Source organism: Condylura cristata, unplaced genomic scaffold (assembly GCF_000260355.1).
Source record: "Condylura cristata isolate star-nosed mole 26May11 unplaced genomic scaffold, ConCri1.0 scaffold00006, whole genome shotgun sequence".
In the NCBI taxonomy this organism is placed as follows: domain Eukaryota; kingdom Metazoa; phylum Chordata; class Mammalia; order Eulipotyphla; family Talpidae; genus Condylura; species Condylura cristata.
Window position 1 is genome coordinate 40749414 of NW_004567107.1, and position 17439 is coordinate 40766852.

Here is a 17439-nt window from a genome sequence, read left to right on the forward strand (position 1 = left end):
ATCTATTCATTTTTTTTTCAGTGTTACAATGTTATCATTGCTTTTAATCTGAATTATTTGGAAGGAAAACTTATACTGCCGTGGAAGGTACTGCATACTCATAGTATGATTTAGTGCTAAATTTACCAAAAGGCCAGATCTGCTTGAGAAACCTATAGAATCCCCAGGGCTGTTCCACTGAATGGAACTGAGAAAAGGACAGGGCTCAGGACTTGGCCTCTGTCTGGGGAGGCTCTCTACCTGCTCCCCTCTTGACAGCTGAGACAGGAGGTGGTGGCCTGCATGCGAAGGGACACGACCCTCGAGACGGCCCTCAACTCCAAAGCTTACAAGCGGAGCAAGCGCCAGACCCTTCGAGAGGCCCGCATGACAGAGAAATTGGAGAAGCAACAGAAGATTGAGCAGGAGAGGAAGCGCAGGCAGAAGCATCAGGTACTTGGCCCAGGCTTTCTGTGCCCTCTCAGGGGCAGAAATGCCCAATCTAGCCACTGGATGGGGTTGGAAGGCAAAAAAAGTGTACCACTGTGGGAGGTGGGAGCATCACAGGCCAGGAGGGTTCTTTGGGCTGACATAGTCCCACCACATCACTTCACTGGAAACTTAGGCCAAGAAAAGGTAAGTGAGAGACATGTCTGGGGGCCATGCTTGGCAAGAGCAGGATGGGGGTGGGGGACAGCTGCTTTCTTAGGCCCCTTCAGGTGTCGTATTCACAATCTCATGGGAAGCTTGGAGGTGGGAGGACAGAGGCAGGTTTCTGAGCGCTAAGTCCTGGGAGAGGGAACTTGGAAAAGGAAAGAAGAGAGCAAACAGTTATTTTTATAACAAATGTAAATATAGTATCCTGGGCTCTTCCAAGGACCAGCTGAAGGTTTCACAGGAGCAGATATTTTAAAACACTCCTTTCTAGGTGGATGGAAATATTTTGATGTGGGATTTGATTTTGTGTCATAATGCTATAAAGGTAGTTTGTTTTTCTGTGCTTATTTTAGTCCCTCGGTTTTGTTTTGAAAAATGGTAGAGCTCGGTGTAAATAAGGATACATATTTCTCCTCCCTTATTGAAAAAAAAATGGGTACAAATTATGCATGGCAATTTTAGCTTCACATAAACTGGTGCCTATTCACACAGAAGAAACGTTATTTTTTTTTTTTTTAATAGCTTCTCACTACACACCAGTTTCACTCTGGTGTGCTTGAGAGGGACTTCCTTTAAGTTTCATAATCACCATTTCATAGGGCTCTCTTGATCTCTGATCTGTTCATTTTCAATAGCCATACCCTCGAGGTCTAGAAGGCTCTTCTTTTGCAGGCTGGCATCAAAACACACTTTGAGGGGTCATCGTTTCCCACTAATCCCATGGTCCTCATTTCAGCTATAGAGACTTAACCTATCCCAAAATACAGTCTCGAATCCTGTTGTTAAATACACAGTGAGAGTTTTCTTGCACTTCAGTCAAATCTCCAATAACATTGGAAAATGCATTTTCAGTATTCTTTTATACCCCCCTTTGTTTCCTTTAGGAGTACCTGAATAGTATTTTGCAACATGCAAAAGATTTTAAGGAGTACCATCGGTCTGTGGCTGGAAAGATCCAGAAGCTCTCCAAAGCAGTGGCTACTTGGCATGCCAACACAGAAAGGGAGCAGAAGAAAGAGACAGAGCGGATCGAAAAGGAAAGAATGAGGAGATTAATGGTAAGGGCCTGCCTCCAGAAACCCAGGAAAATGCTGCCTTCACCCACATCTGCACTGAGAATGTTAAATATGCCATAGTAGAAGGAGAAAGCAAAAGTTGCCTATCAGATATATTAATATGGCCCTTGAACTTCATGGGGACAAAGTAAAAACACCAGACAATGCAATGCCACAAATACAGGCTACAACTGATGATTAGAGTATATTTATGTCCTAGAGTAGCGTTGCTGATCAGATTATAACTTCACATAAAGGCAGGTGCTATATTTGCAGGCGTTTTGATAATCAGACTTCCATGGAAAGGATGGGTTCTTTTTAAAATACTGCTTCTTTGAGACCAGTGACACAAGTTGTATGAATGAGTATCTCTAAGTTGTGTTTTGAAATCAGAGGAGGATCACTTTTTGAAACCTCTGGTGCTTTAATTACCACCTCCCCTTCGCTCTCTGGTGCTTTTTTTTTTTTTTAAGATTTATTTACTTATGCATACAGAACTGGGGTACAGGCCAGAGGTGCAGGGGTGGTGAGAGGCTTCACCAGAGACAGAGCGGGGAGCAGAACAGGCAGATCAACGAAGCACACTGCTGAAGGGAGCAGCGGGCAGGTCAGGAGAGATATGCCGCACCATGTGGTCACCTCCGGGGTGGGGATCGTACTTATGATGAAGTGGCTTTAGCTTCTTAGTGCTGTGCTTTAACCCACTGTGCCACCAGGGAGGCCCCTGGTGCTTTATTTTTAATGGCAGAATTTTTTCTCTAACTGTAAAAAGTGACTTTTGAGTTAATTTTGAAATGTTGCTTTTTTTGGTTATAGCCATGTTATTGTCAGATGCTATTCATGAATCATTACATTCACACTGGTACTTTCTAATGGCTTTATAAAGCACCAATAGGGATTGGTTTATACAACTGACCTGCAGATTTGGTTTTATTAACCACTTATTTTTAGAATTGGGCCTCAGAGCTCACCGTGGATTTTAAAAAAGTGTGTGTGATTTATAACGACCTATAGATTCTATCTGGGACATAAGGTCCAAGTACTGGATGAAGATTATGCCATTAGCCTCAACCCATTATTATGTCTCTGGAAAATTCCAAGTGACACTGTCTTCTTTGCTGGTATTATAGTTGCATTTTATTTTCATTAAATTTTTTGGATTCTAGAGAGTAAACACCATATTTTGTTTTAAAGATTTTATTTATGCATACAGAACTGGGGAACAGGCCAGAGGTGCAGGGACGGTAAGAGGATTCACCAGAGGCAGAGAGGGGAGCAGAACAGGCAGATTGACTGAAATACACTGCTGAGGGGAGCAGCGGGTAAGACAGGAGGGTCTGCTGCACCATGGGGGTCACCTCCCTGGCTGGGGATCGAACTCTTGCTGAGGCGGCTGTGGCTAGCTTTGTAGTGATGCACTTTAACAAACCCTTGCACCATCAGGAAGGCCCAACACCATATTTTAAATGGCTCCATGTCTAAGTACTACTAAATCTAAACCATCATGCCCAGCCTCCCTCTCCTTTCAGGAGAAAGGGGACCATCCAAGAAATTTCTAACTAGTCAAAGACCATTTTATAGCAATTTGAACAGTAAGCAGTCAAATTTGTCTGATTCAACTGAAGTGAAACTGTATTAGAACTTCAGTAACAGATTGGTTTGACACTAATGATTAGGCATTTGCAAATCATTAATTTTTGCAATTAAATGATGGAATATACAGATAACAGAGAAACTGGAGTTTTTTATCACTCTTTCTTCAAGTGAGATCAACCATAACCAAAAGCAATTAGAGTTATAATAGCATTTGAGGTTCATGCTCATCCACGGGGCTGAGTGACGAGGCTGCTGTCATTTGGGCAAGCGCCGGAGTGACACCAAGGCCTGGGGACCCTACATGTTTAGGTAATGGAGTCACCTCTTGGAGATGGTGGGGTGTGTTCCTTTTATCCTGCCATCACATGAGGAAAATATTTTGAAACATCCTTTTATTGGAACGTATAAAATGATTTATTTTAATGGCTTAGAAATAACATCAGAGTTTTATTCCCTTTAAACTCATAATGTTGCTTTCTGGGAAGTGGAGGTTGGGATTGTTGTATCTGTTTTATTGCTCAGCAACATCAGACTTCACCTTAGCCTCCATTTTAAACCATGACAAAAATCCCCAAAATTTGACCTTTCCTGTAAACCGGTGTTTATGATCCTTAAGTGTATGAAGTTATTTGTTCAAAGCCCTTTTGATTTCTTTAGAAGTACTTATTGCAATACTTAAGAATGAAAGCTGTTATGTCTGGAATGTGCTTCAGGACCATTTGGTTGGGGGTTGGGGCTGGGGAGGTACTGGGGGAAGGGTAACCATGAAACAGGAGTCATCATGAGTTCATTTTTTTTGCTTTGTATTATAATTTGAGACATTATACTAGTCTCTTTAATTGTGATTACACATGAAAGTTTCCAAAATATAAAGTTGAAAATGAACTTCAGATGGTCACTAGTCACATGTTAACATTTTTTGTGTGTAGCTAAGGAAACATGGAAGACCGAAGACTGATCTCCAAATGTTCTTCACATGACATATGTCGTATGGCCCAGTGGCCTGGCTTTCCCCTGAACACCATGTCCTGGGACATAGGCCCTGCTCAACCATGTGCCTCCCCCAACCCCTCCTGCAGCCTGGATCACTCAATTTGCTGTGCTCCCCACCGGCTGACCAGCGGACCATCGAGGAGAGAGATGAGAGGGATATAAAGTGTCTGCAGTTTTCCTCTGCTGAGCATTCTCTTGTTTTTCTTAATAGGCTGAAGATGAAGAAGGCTACAGAAAACTGATTGATCAAAAGAAAGACAGGCGTTTAGCTTACCTTCTGCAGCAGACTGATGAGTACGTGGCCAACCTGACCAACCTGGTCTGGGAGCACAAGCAAGCCCAGGCAGCCAAAGAGAAGAAGAAGAGGAGGAGGAGGAAGAAGGTAGTAGTTGATTGGTGGTGGCTGAGTTGGGTGTGGTTAGGGGTCAGTTTAAAGCTTGTGTGGCTCTTTAATAAATGTTCTTTACAAAATAATAATAATAATGAATAGCTATATACCAGAGACATTTTATGGGGGAATCAGAAACAGTGGAGGGAGGGGAATGCACTGGGCTGTGGTGATGGCTCATGGATGATTTGGTGATGGCAAGCCCACAGGGGTTACAACTGAGATTAAAAGATGCACAAAATGACATAAAAGTAAACTAATATATTATTTTTTAAAATAAAGGCAAAAAAAAAGCACTTAAAAAAAAATGTTCTTTACTTCCCAAACAGACGATTTAGGGAATTGAATTGTACACATTGCTTATATAACTAGGTATGGCATTTGAGAGTTGATTGGGGATACTAGACACTACATTGGAGATAAGGACATAGTGGATAGGCTCTACTAAATGGAAACAATTCAGTTCCTATTTCCATTGTTTCACGCAGTATTTAAATAATAAATACATATGGTCAATAGAAAAAGGAATAACTTAGAAACAGTGCAATGCCAGTGTGGCAAGGGAGTGCTAAGTTAAAAATGGGATAACATACTAAGAAGAAAATGTACAGATTGCAAGAAGACCTTGGAAGGCATGAGAGAGAGCTTTGGGATGCTTTTGGAACATACTTTATCCTTTTCATTTGGACAGGTGGCAATGCCAACATTGCCCATTCAGCCTGGCTGCTGTAGGGTCATGCTAAGATAGTGTGCAGGTAAGAGTTTATGCAGTTGCATAAGTTAATAGATATAGGTGAAATATGTCTTAATTATACTAAGAAATGAAGGGTAAGATCTAGAAGCTGTACTCTGCAGATATATCTCAATTCAAGGGTAAATAACTGAGTATAGACCTGTGAATTTGGAGCCTCTTTGAGACTTAAGTAGTCTGGTAAATTTTATACTTGGTTGGTATTTTATTTTCCTGGCACCTTCTATTGGGTCAGGTACAGACATCAACAGGAATTTGTCATCTGAGATTGAGGATTGGTAGCATTTAATCATTTATTCTCAGCACTAAATAACGGAACAAAATGTTTTCCAAAAAATAATTAATTTCATGGCTCCTGAATTTTCATACCTGTTTGCTAATTAAGGAGGAGGAATAAATGATTGAGAAAGCACCTTCTCGCACTTGATTTTTTAAGTATATGATAGCTTCCTTTATTGTGAACATGATCGAGGGATGACTCAGGGCTTAGAATTAGACATTTCATCGGTGAGGAATACCTCATTTTCTTGTCATGATTGCATTATATACTTTCCAAATTCTAGATTCTAGCTCCAAATCTCTAACATTAAAAAAAAAAAAACCACATTTTCAGAGCGAGTGAAGTTCACATAGGCAAATAAATACAATTCCTTCAATTCCTTGGACACCATGGAATGGCAGTTTTAGTGTTTCCTAATGCAGAGGTACATTTTGCAGAGGTGATCACAAAAAGCTCGCCGTTAGTGTTTTTTGGAACTAACGTTCATATTCTACATTTCTTTACGAATGAAAATTAATGGCCTGGAGTTGAGCTTCTGGTTTATAATTAATAGATTCTTGCAGTGATATTAGACTGTTATATCATTGTAAGCACAGACAAATCAATCACTGAGGGATAATGAGTATGCCTTTGTTTTAGTGTTAATTTATACAAAGTGGGAACCCATCACACTATTTCACATGCTGCCACCAATTCGGTCTGATCCATTAGTTGACGCTCCACCTTGACATTCATGTTTTGAGTTTGCCTGTAGCATTTATTTTTCTATTTTATGTATTCACTCAACAAATATTATCTGAACACCTACTATGAGTTAGTGTGCTAGATGCTGAGGAGACAGTGCAGTGGTGAAGAAAAGCACTCGTGTTCTCTCAATTTAATCAGAGAGACAGACAGACATTGATCATGAATGCACCTAAATATATAAACTGTGCTGAACACTGTGAAGGAAGATTGGAAGTGGGGCCTGGTTCCCTGGCACGCAATTAATAAATACGAGAATAGCTCCAGTCTGGTGGGTCTGTGGACATCTTCCTTTGACTGTGGCACATAACTGAATTTATGGAATCATTACTTTGCTATCACCCTTTATTGACTCCCAGCTTTTGGCCACTCCCTGGCCTCAGCAGAACTAAGGAGGAGAGACTATATTTCCTTCCTGGGTCATCTTGCTGGAAAAAAAAATGGGGTAAAGAAGGAAGAGAGAAGACTGGCCTTCTCTCCTACTAATAGCTGCCTCTTTATGGGCCTGTAAGACTTAGCTCAGAGTGAGTTACCCAATTCCAGATGCACCTTTATTCAAGTGCAAAGAAAACAGATGCTTCAAAAGCTGATTATTTGACCCTTTGGATTATCTGTAGTCCTTCTCTCCTCCATTAGAGTGAATGATTGAGAATTGCTTGTTCCAGCTTCTCTGTCAGGGGAAAAGATTAAGTCTGGAAGCCAAAAAATCCTGTACTGTACCTTTCCACATGTTCCCATAGAAAGGAATATTACACTGGACTTTTCAGCAGTTTTTTTTATTATTATTAAGAAAGGCATTAACAAATATTGGCTTTGCGAAAACCTTTACTCCACTGAACTAATAGCTTTGACTAGCAGGAACACTTGTAGGACAACTAAATACATATGCTCTAAGAAACCTGTTCATAGACATGAGTGTGGTTTGCTTTGTGATTTAATTGAAAAGAAATATTTTTAACTTTGTATTATGCTAGTATATAATTTTAGAAAAATGACCTCAGTGTACTAAAGAAGGCTTTTTTTCTTTTTAAGATAATTTATTTATGCACACAGAACTCGGGTACAGATCAGAGGTGCAGGGGTGGGAAGAAGATTCACCAAAGACAGAGTGAGGAGCAGAACAGGCAGGCTGATTGAAATATACTGCTGAGGGGAGCAGCGGGTGAGACAGGAGAGGTCTGCTGTGCCAGAGAAGGCTTTTTCTTTTTTAGGGAGTTTATTATGTTTTCTTGTGGGTGGTGAATAATAGAGAGGGTTTCCTTTAACCTGTCATGACCCTGTTTAATTTTCTTTTCTCTCCATCAGAGCCATTTCTACGAATTAGGCATTTACAAATCATTCTGAAATTTCTCATTCTCAGCCTTGTTTTCCATTAATGTTCTTGAAATGGAAGAAAAAGAAGTAAACGATATATATATATATATATGTATATATATATATATATATATCTACTTACATATTAGAGGAGTAATCTTCAAAGCACTGAAATACCTAATTATGTGAAACCAGTCTGTGCACAGCAACAGGAGAAATGTGCTATTATGTACATTCAGCATGGTCTTGGGGTCTCCATCCTCTGCCCGTGATTATTCCCTCATATCTACTGGGTAGCTAGGGACAAAATGGGGATGGGGTTAGATGAAGCCATGAGGGTGTTCGCAAACAGGATTGAACATGTTAAGTTAGGAAATTAGGCCACTGGCCAAAACATGTTAGCATTAATGGAAAACAAGTATATTTTGTGTTCATAGTGACCTTGGGAATTGGGAACCCAAATTGCCTTTTTTTGGGTTTTCTTTGGTTTTTAATCAATGGATATAAGCTTAGCCATCAACCAGTAATATTGATAGAGGATGTATTTGCAATCACATGATACAGATAACTGTATTTAAAACACCTTCAGGAAGCAGGAGACATAGTAGCAACTGTCACAACAGCATCAGGTGCTAAGAAACTGTGCAAAGTTAGCTCAAATGGTACCGCCAATCACAATTTGCTTGGGATTTTTAGGAACCAATAAAAGAGAAGGGATTTTGGTGGGTAACTTAGCAGAGGATATGGCACCAGTTCGATGAGAACCTGCAGTATGAAAGCGCACCAACCAGAGACCGTCATCACCTTGAAAGAATCGAGAGCATGATGGGAGACTGTCACCCCTCTTGCCCATGGAGTAGACTGCCACCTAGCTTCCACCTCGTAGAATAACATGGCAGAATTAGGTGTAAGCATAGGGCATTGCAAGAGAAGTCTCAGAGGATGCCACTTCAAAGGAGGAATGTTGTGTTCGTCTTCTCAACTCTTTTATGACTTGTAAATATATTGACACCTAATTACAATAATAATAATTCAATGAGTGTATGCTAAGTAAAAAGTGTGGTTCCTGGGACCTACATTCATTCATATTCGCCAAATATTTTAGGGCCTTGTAAGTGCCACGAATCCTTGTAGCTGTGGGAATGTGTCATGAATAACACATATAGAAACCCCTGACCTCATAGCTTTATGAAATGCTTTGCAAACAAGGTAATAGCCAGCCCTAATGGACTCAAAAGAATACCCTCTTTTACATCTTGGGGACTGTATATATTTCATGTAACATAGGAGTATATGTATTGAGATAGTGATCTTACCTGAGATTGGGACTGTTACTGTCCCAGTTTTGCCGGGGGCGGGGGCGGGGGTGGAGGGACGACCAAGTCATAGAGACCATTTGCCCAAGATCACATTACTAAGTTCTCTGCTACACAGTGACAGACCAGGGAGTCAAACCTGGGTCTTCAAATTCCAGAGCCAGGTTTCTTAAATCTAATATTGCATTGCATCTCAAATCTAATGCCTAATATAATTTTTAAAAATCGGTTTAGGGATTCTAAGTAATGGAAAAGCTTGATGGTGAGGTGGTTTTCAGATAACACTGTAGCTACTCCGCGGCATATTCATAGAATGTGTCCCTTAGAATAGATTTGATTCTATAATTTATGGTCCTTCAAGCATTTTAATATACTATTCATTGAAGTGGTGATCCATTTCCACTAGCTAGATATTGGAAATTGGCTTACTCATTGTCTCACTTGATTTTCTTTGTTGGCCATATTTGTAACTTATTTCTGATTTGTATGGAAAGAATGGTAGGATTAATTGACTTTCTCTCATTAATTAAAATAGTCGCCTGAGTATAGAGTCTGAGCATTCCAAAAATGGAAGCTTGAGGGACTGGTAGCAGGAAGGACTTCTTTTCTAGTCTTTTCTGTCATTGTTCTGTAGACATGGGGGCCGGGCACTTTTTGATGCCCATCACTTCTTTTTGACTTTGTGAACATTTTCACTTAGGTCTGACATAAACAGGAAACTGCACTCTTGGGAAATCATAACCAAAGTTTCTGCTGGCTACTTACACACATGTATTTTTTAATAAGAAAATTATGATTTCAAAATTTTAAATACTTTGGGAATAGCTTTTCATTATGGACAAAAGACTGGATTTTAAGCATTAAACATTTTGTATAAAAGCTGTTTTGTCAAGAGGCAATTGAGTTACGTCCTTGAAAAGTAAAAGGTATTATACAATCAATGCCTTAAGTAAACAAAGTGAGGTTGATATTGATTCTGTATTATTATATATATATTTTTAATTAGTTAAAGGGCTCAGGGGAGGAACCTCATTTTGTTAAATGTCTTGGTAAAGGAAATGACTAATTTTTTTCCCCCACCTCAGTGTACAACACAAAAATCGTGTCACTTTCTAGCTATAATCTTAATATAAGGATTCTGAGGCAATATTAAAGATTTCCTTCCTGTCAGAGGGGCTGTTAGAAATGTAAGAAATTTTAACCCATTTTGTGTATAGTACAGCTGAAACTCTTCTAGGTAAATACAAAATGTGACATAGTCTTAATTTTTTAAGCTGTTTTTGTAACCCACAGATCTTAATGGTCTGTGATACTGAAATACTTAAGAAATGGTGGGTGACAGATATTATTTCATGAGATCACAGTATCTGCTTCAAATTTCCCCTTTTACATACTGTGGACATATCATAGGTTATGGAAGGCAGCTAGGCAGAATGAAAACATTTAGACAATTCACAGAGTCATTTGTGTCTTTTGTATTTTTGTGACCTAAGCCCAGTTAGGAGCTTATTCATTAATATATATATTAATATATATATATATATATTACACATATATATATATATATATAATTTTTACCTTATGCCTACAAGAACTGGGGTGTAGGCCAGAGGTGGTGCAGGGCATGAGAAGATTCACTAGAGATAGAGTGGGGAGCAGAACAGGCAGATTTACTGAAATACACTGCTGAGGGGTGCTGTGCTATGTGAGTTAGCTCCCTGGCTGTAGTCAGGCCACAGAGGTGACAGCACTGAGACCTAACCCCTAGGCCACCAGGGAGGCCCAGCGGACACTTTTAGAGAACTGGCTAAGGGAATAGGAAAGTTCAGCTAATGACATCAGGATTCCTCTCCATGATGCCAGATGTGGGAAGAACATGTCAGATGCTGACCTCTCTCTTGATGTTTCCGTGTCTTAAGCTGTTTGAGTCCTAGAAGAACCAGTCCTCAAATCTCTAGGGTGTGGGCCTTGGCTCATATCCAGCTTTAAATAACTCCCTGCAAGTTGCTAATAAATCATACCCTTTGCCTCAAAGAGTAAAGAAAAATAATAGTAAGAGGCATAAGTACTTGCACTTTGTAGACAAGGTGAAGCAGGAAAATGCTGCTGCAGGGCAGAGCTAGCACTGAGGCCTTCCTGCCTCCATTTCCTGGCTCACTAGTGATGTTTGACATTGTTGTTTTGCAGAAGGCTGAGGAGAATGCAGAGGGAGGAGAATCTGCCCTGGGACCAGATGGAGAGGTAAGGGAGTTCACCCCCATTTCCAGTGTGTTTTGCTGAATCGCGTGTCCCCAAACCTTACAGCACCATTTGTGCTGATTTCATTTTTACTCAGCTGTTCATTTTTAAGTAAAATAGTAATTTATTCACATAATAGAAAATAAGAATCCTATACAAGCAAGACACTGCACAGTAACCTGTCTCCATCTCAGACTGCCCGTCGACTGAGATTAAGATATTTGTGTGCCTTTTCGAGCTTTCTGTACACACATAAGCATATGCTTATGAATGCATAGACTGTGAAAAAGTCTGAAGTTACATTATAATTACATTTGCCTGGTAAATTATACAGAAACAAAACATATGAATGACCTGGGGTCCTTAGTTTATTACTAATTTGAAATTATAAAAATTCATACTTTTAGTTCACTCATTTTTCCACCCTCTCTGTAGACTTACAGTATAGCTTCTGTTTACAGATGACAAATCAGTATATTCTTAAATTTTATTTCCTAGTATTTCCAATATTTTTCTGAGTCAAGAGAATATATGTACTGTATTTTTTTTTTCCTGAAAAACTAATTCTCTGCCAAGGGTTCCATGAGGAGACAGCTCAGAGTAAGAGGAAAAGAGAGCCCTTTTCAAGCTACCTTCCTATCACAGGTCTGATCCACCTGGTCGGAGGGTTGGGGCGGATGGAGGCTTCCCGCTCCCCACCCCAGAACTGCTGTGCCTGCGAGATGTGCTGTGAATGTCAGCAGCCCGGGTGCAGACAAAGGTTGAAGGCACTATTCTAAGCAGAACCTCTTGAACAGTAAATGTTGCTTAACCACTATAATCCATCACAAGGAAAGAAAAGAACGGGATAAATGTCTGATGTGTAAGGAACTCGCAGCAGGCTGGTATGCGGGAAGAACCCTATATATTAGAGCACTTGGAAACGCTACTAATTTGTAAAAGCCCAGCCTTACCTAAGCATGCCTCACATGGGTCTGTAATTAACAAGCATCCAGGGAGAGATTTAATATGTTAGTGTGATAGCACTCTTATCTCTTATTAGCTCTTGAGAAAATTAGCTGCTGATTTTGGATTGTGACATATACCTCCCTTCCCCCCCCCCTTTTAATCTTAACACATGTGTATTTTGTTTGCTGAAGTTGGCAAAGTGGACATCTTGCTTGGTTTGTGTTGAAATAATGTTCTTGTTAACCTCTGCTGTGCTCATTCAGTGCTTTTGCCAAGGTTCTAATTCCAACTACAGTGATTCCCAATTTTCTTTGAGGCATAACATCAGCAATAAAACCAGCTGTATCGTAATATAATAGTTCAAGGCAATGGAATATGATTTTTCCAGAGGAGATGATGGCAAAGGGTAGATTTCCTTCTTTATCTTGTGAACAAAAAAAGAAAAGCCCCTTTGCATTAATGAGGAAGTAGCATCATCTTGACTGCCAAGTAACAAAGTAATGGTGTTCACTGGCTTTCTTTAGCACACATCTCAGGAACAAACAAAAACGGCCTGGAAAAAGTCTTTTCTCTTTTAAATGGTAACTTTTACGTATAATCACTAATAAATTATTTCTAACAATGCTTTGTTGAGGGAAAAGTACCTTTTTTTTTTTTTGGTTATTTCCAATAAGATGTTGAAGATAACCTACAGTCTACCATTTTTTCCTGTCATTTTGTTGTGACTTTTAAGAATAACTTAGAAAAATTCTTTTGAATTAATGAATTATCTAATAAGGAATTTTATTACTTTTAAGGAACAGTTAATTGGAACTACTCACAAATCCAACATTTCTAAGTAAATGGCTCTCCTAGGGGTCTCCTGTAAGGAGAACAGTCAACCTATAATCAGTAGCATTCATTTGCATAGGCTTACCCCATTTTTAGGCCTTTTAAACCAATTTGTTCTCTACAATCAGTTAAACCCAGCCTCTGCAATTTTATTTGTTCTCTTAATTTTCTGAGCAAGCCATTTTTCAAAGTCTAATAATGAACTTCAGCTCAGTCTGGGTTAATACCCCATATTTGAAATGAGAAGAGCTTTTTTATTATCACATTCACAGGTACCAGTAGTTGTACTAGACACCTGGTAGTTTGGTTTGGGATCAATGAAAAGGGCCCTACAGAAGCCAACCCAGCCAGTAATGAAATGACACGAAATTACGGTAACTTCTCCTTGACACCAGGACATTGTAATATTTTCTATCTGGGGAGGCCTGAAGTATCATTTGGAGGCTGGGGACACTTAGTTGCAGATGACAGAAAACATCTCTGGCTTAGGTAAGGAGAGATTGCATTTATCTGATATCTAGTAATTTATTAGGCATCTGGAGGCTGGTCACCTAATCAGGGCTACCCCACACATTACACTCCACAGCTGGGCAGTGGGTACGTGCCTGGCCATCCCCCACGTCATGCACTGCCACAGCTCTGGCCTGCCTTCCACTCGTGTGTCTGCTGGTCTTCACATTCTTGAGCTTGTAGCTCCCACGTCTTTGCTGAGTGAGCATGTCCTGTCAGTGCTGCTTAGCGCCTGCTTCTGTAACTCAGCTGCGAGGGGAGTGGGTGTTTTCCATTTCTTGAATAGGGGGCTTTCTACTCCCCATCACGACGCTAGATGGTGAAATTTCCAGTCGCAGAGAAGGCTTCAGATTCTGAGTGGCTGAAAGCTGAAAAATGTCTAGCTCAAAAGTGGGAGAACATGTTAACCCCAGATGATGATATGTTTTATCCCTCTGTTCAGCCTATAGATGAGAGCAGTCAGATGAGTGACCTCCCTGTTAAAGTGACTCACACAGAAACCGGCAAGGTCCTTTTCGGGCCAGAAGCACCCAAAGCAAGTCAGCTGGATGCCTGGTTGGAAATGAATCCTGGGTATGACATTCAAGCAGAACTGTTTGGTGTTTTTGTGGCTTTGTTGTGGTTCTTGTTAAGTCTTGGGACTCAAACAGTGGGACTTTTGATGAGTGGTTGAAGTTGTTACCTGCATTTGTCATGTATGCATAGAACACGCTCATTAAGTCAAGTTAGTATATTGTTTTATAAATTAAAGCTCCAAGCCCTCTCTTCTCTATGCCTTTTCCTTTAGTTACGAAGTTGCCCCTAGATCTGACAGTGAAGAGAGTGATTCTGATTATGAGGAGGAGGTATGTATATCTTTCTCTTTGGAGTTTCTTGATTTAAACATTTATGGGTGAAAAAATTGCTCTGTCTGCACGTCTAGCTCTTGTGTCCTTCTGTCACCTCTTCCTCCACCTTTGGCCTTCAGGTGGCTGAGACTGACACAAGCCTAGCATACAGTAACCTCGCAGGGCTCCTGGCCAGAGGGGAAACTTGGCAAATTCTAAATTTATTTGTACCAAGAAAAGAGAAGCTAACATTAAATAGGAGATAGTGGGCAGGACTTTTGGGGTGAACTAAAGGTAGATTACATTGTGAAAGGCAATCTGTGTCTCCAAGTGGTCAGCACTAAGAGTTAGCCTAAGTATTTCTGCCTGAATGTTTCTGGAGTCCTTTAGGTCTTAGAGTCTATTTGAAGTTGAAAGTCTGGAGACAGAAGAAAAGGGCAACATGGGTTTGGTTTAATGAGTTTATTGATCCTCTTGGTTTCTCTTTAAAAGTGATTCTTGTTTGAATCCTGGGATATACTTGTTACCCAAAGAGAAGCACATTTCTCCAATCTCTTGGAAGGAATACTTAATAAATCTTGGGCCTAAAATGATAATCTTGGATATTTTAATAGAAAATAAATACCATTTTTTCCTGTCATTTTGTTGTGACTTTTAAGAATAACTTAGAAAACTTCTTTTGAATTAATGAATTATCTAATAAGGAATTTTATTACTTTTAAGGAGCAGATAATTGGAACTACTCACAAATCTTCGTTTGTGATCCTGAACACTATTTAATCTCTTTTTAGAAAATGCCAGTTAACAGAGATCCTCTTGATAAAATGGAATCTTCCCCAGACTTTATATCTTTGTTCTTTCCCCAGGATGAGGAAGAGGAGTCCAGTCGGCAGGAAACCGAAGAGAAAATACTTCTGGATCCAAACAGTGAAGAAGTTTCCGAGAAGGATGCCAAGCAGATCATTGAGTGTGTTTTTCTCAGTACTCTCCCTTGCAAATGCACTTTATGAGGATCATGCCTTGTGGGATTTCTTTTAGAAAAGTTTGTTTAAGGAAGGAAGCTAACTTCATGCCCACACTGCCCTTGAAACACTGCCACTAGAGGCCCCGCCCCCGCCTGCAGGTGCCACGCTGCTGTCCTCCCCCCCACCCCCCAGGCCTTCCATCTTCCTCTTCCGCACGTCCCCATCTCTAGCTCAGGCGCACCCCTCACTTCTCACCTATTATTTGCACTTCTGTCCCAGATTGAATTTCTCTGCTTCACTCTCACCTTTCCTCCCTGGCTGGTGGCATCAGCTCTCACCCAGGAACCCAGGACAGTCCCTTCTCTGTCCCGTGGCTGCGCCCCATCAACCACTATGTCCTCTCCAATCTCCGAAACACCCTGGTACCCTCAGAACCCTCTCTTCCTGCCCCCTTTCTGAGTGCCCAGCTGTAGTAGTCCTCTCTATTAGCGGGCTACAGCTTTTTACTTGCACAACTTTAATATTCAAAGGAAACTGTTGTATAACAACATGCAAAACAGAATGTTTCAAAGCAATGAGACTTAAAAATAAAAACCAGAAATAGACATTATTTTCTCTGTTTAGTCCAGGGCTGTGTCAGTCTGCCTTTCCTCCTCCACTGAGGGTTTTTAGAAACCCTCGATGACTCCGTATTGCCTGTAGAATAAAAGACTTGTTTCACCAGGCATAGAAAATGGAAAATTACCTTCCCTCTTTCTTATCTCTTAAATGTCTTCCCCCCCCCCCCCGCCAGAGGTGTGGGGGGTGGTGAGAGGATTTGCCAGAGACAGCGTGAGGAGCAGAACAGGCGGATCTACTGGAATTCACTGCTGAGGGCAGCAGCAGGCATGACAGGAGAGGTCTGCTGTGCCATGCGGTTAGGTTGCTGGCGGGCCCAGGGATTGAACTCGTGCTGTGGTGGCTGGCAGTAACTTGATAGTGCTGCGTCCGTAACCCCTGTGCCACCAGGGAGGCCCTTGAATGTCTTCTTTAGCTGCCTCTCACCTATCCTCCAAGCTCTGGACCGTGTTCTAGGAATAGGATTTATCTTTGTATCTCAGGAGCTCAAGAGAGCTTCACTGGCAAGCCCAGATGTGCAGGTGCTCACATCACACTCGCATATGTCACTTGAGAGCAGAGGCGTGTGTTCACACTCTGGCTGCACTACCTTTTGTGTGATGCAGACAAATTAATTAACCTCTCTGAGCCTGCAGTTCTGCACATGCTCCAAATGGGGATGGTGATAAAACGTCCGCTTTGCTTAGTGTTGTAATGACTCTAGGTAAGTGCATTTTAGCTGTGAGGCCCCAAGTAGGTGATAAATAAATGCAGCTGTTCTGGGCTCTGCTTGCATTTGTTGGTATGAAATCAAGTAACACTTGCACCACAATGCCTGTGCCTGATCCTTCCCCTTTCTCTGCCTCAGGACAGCTAAGCAAGATGTGGATGACGAGTACAGCATGCAGTACAGTGCCCGGGGCTCCCAGTCCTACTACACCGTGGCTCATGCCATCTCGGAGAGGGTGGAGAAGCAGTCTGCTCTCCTCATTAACGGGACCCTGAAGCATTATCAGGTGAGTGCCGCGGGCTCTTTGCTTGGCAGGTCACGTCCCTACCTGATTTGGACTAGAGATGTCACGTGTACATCGATTGTTCACGAGGCTTGATGGTGGTGAGGCCTTTTGTTCGTCACGTTAAAATTCTGTTCGGTGTTCCTGTAATTCTGGTTTTAGAGCTCTTTCAATTTGCCACATTTACTAGGGCCTACCCTAGCAGTGTACTTCGTCGATCTGCCTGTTCTGCTCCCCACTCTGTCTCTGGTGAAGCCTCTTGCCGCCCCTGAGCCTTTGGCCTGTACCCCAGTTCTGTATGAACAAATAAATCTTTTTAAAAAAAAAAAGTTTGAGAACCATTGGCCACAACATGTGTTCCTTAAAGTGCATTCTGAAAGACACTCACTTTGTAGGGAGTAGTCAGTGACATATGAAAATAAGGCTTGGTGGTTGAA

At 41.0% G+C, this 17439-nt stretch overlaps 1 protein-coding gene across 1 annotated transcript in view; it reads left to right on the forward strand.

The window, feature by feature from the left end:
- Nucleotides 1-17439, forward strand: part of SMARCA2 (SWI/SNF related, matrix associated, actin dependent regulator of chromatin, subfamily a, member 2) — a 167259-nt gene that overhangs the window by 40480 nt on the left and 109340 nt on the right. The window contains exons 7-14 of the mRNA XM_004677627.2: nt 259-432; nt 1521-1694; nt 4492-4662; nt 11261-11314; nt 14043-14173; nt 14388-14445; nt 15294-15394; nt 16858-17005. Coding sequence (XP_004677684.1) covers nt 259-432; nt 1521-1694; nt 4492-4662; nt 11261-11314; nt 14043-14173; nt 14388-14445; nt 15294-15394; nt 16858-17005 — 1011 coding nt within the window. The remainder of the gene's footprint in view (nt 1-258; nt 433-1520; nt 1695-4491; nt 4663-11260; nt 11315-14042; nt 14174-14387; nt 14446-15293; nt 15395-16857; nt 17006-17439) is intronic.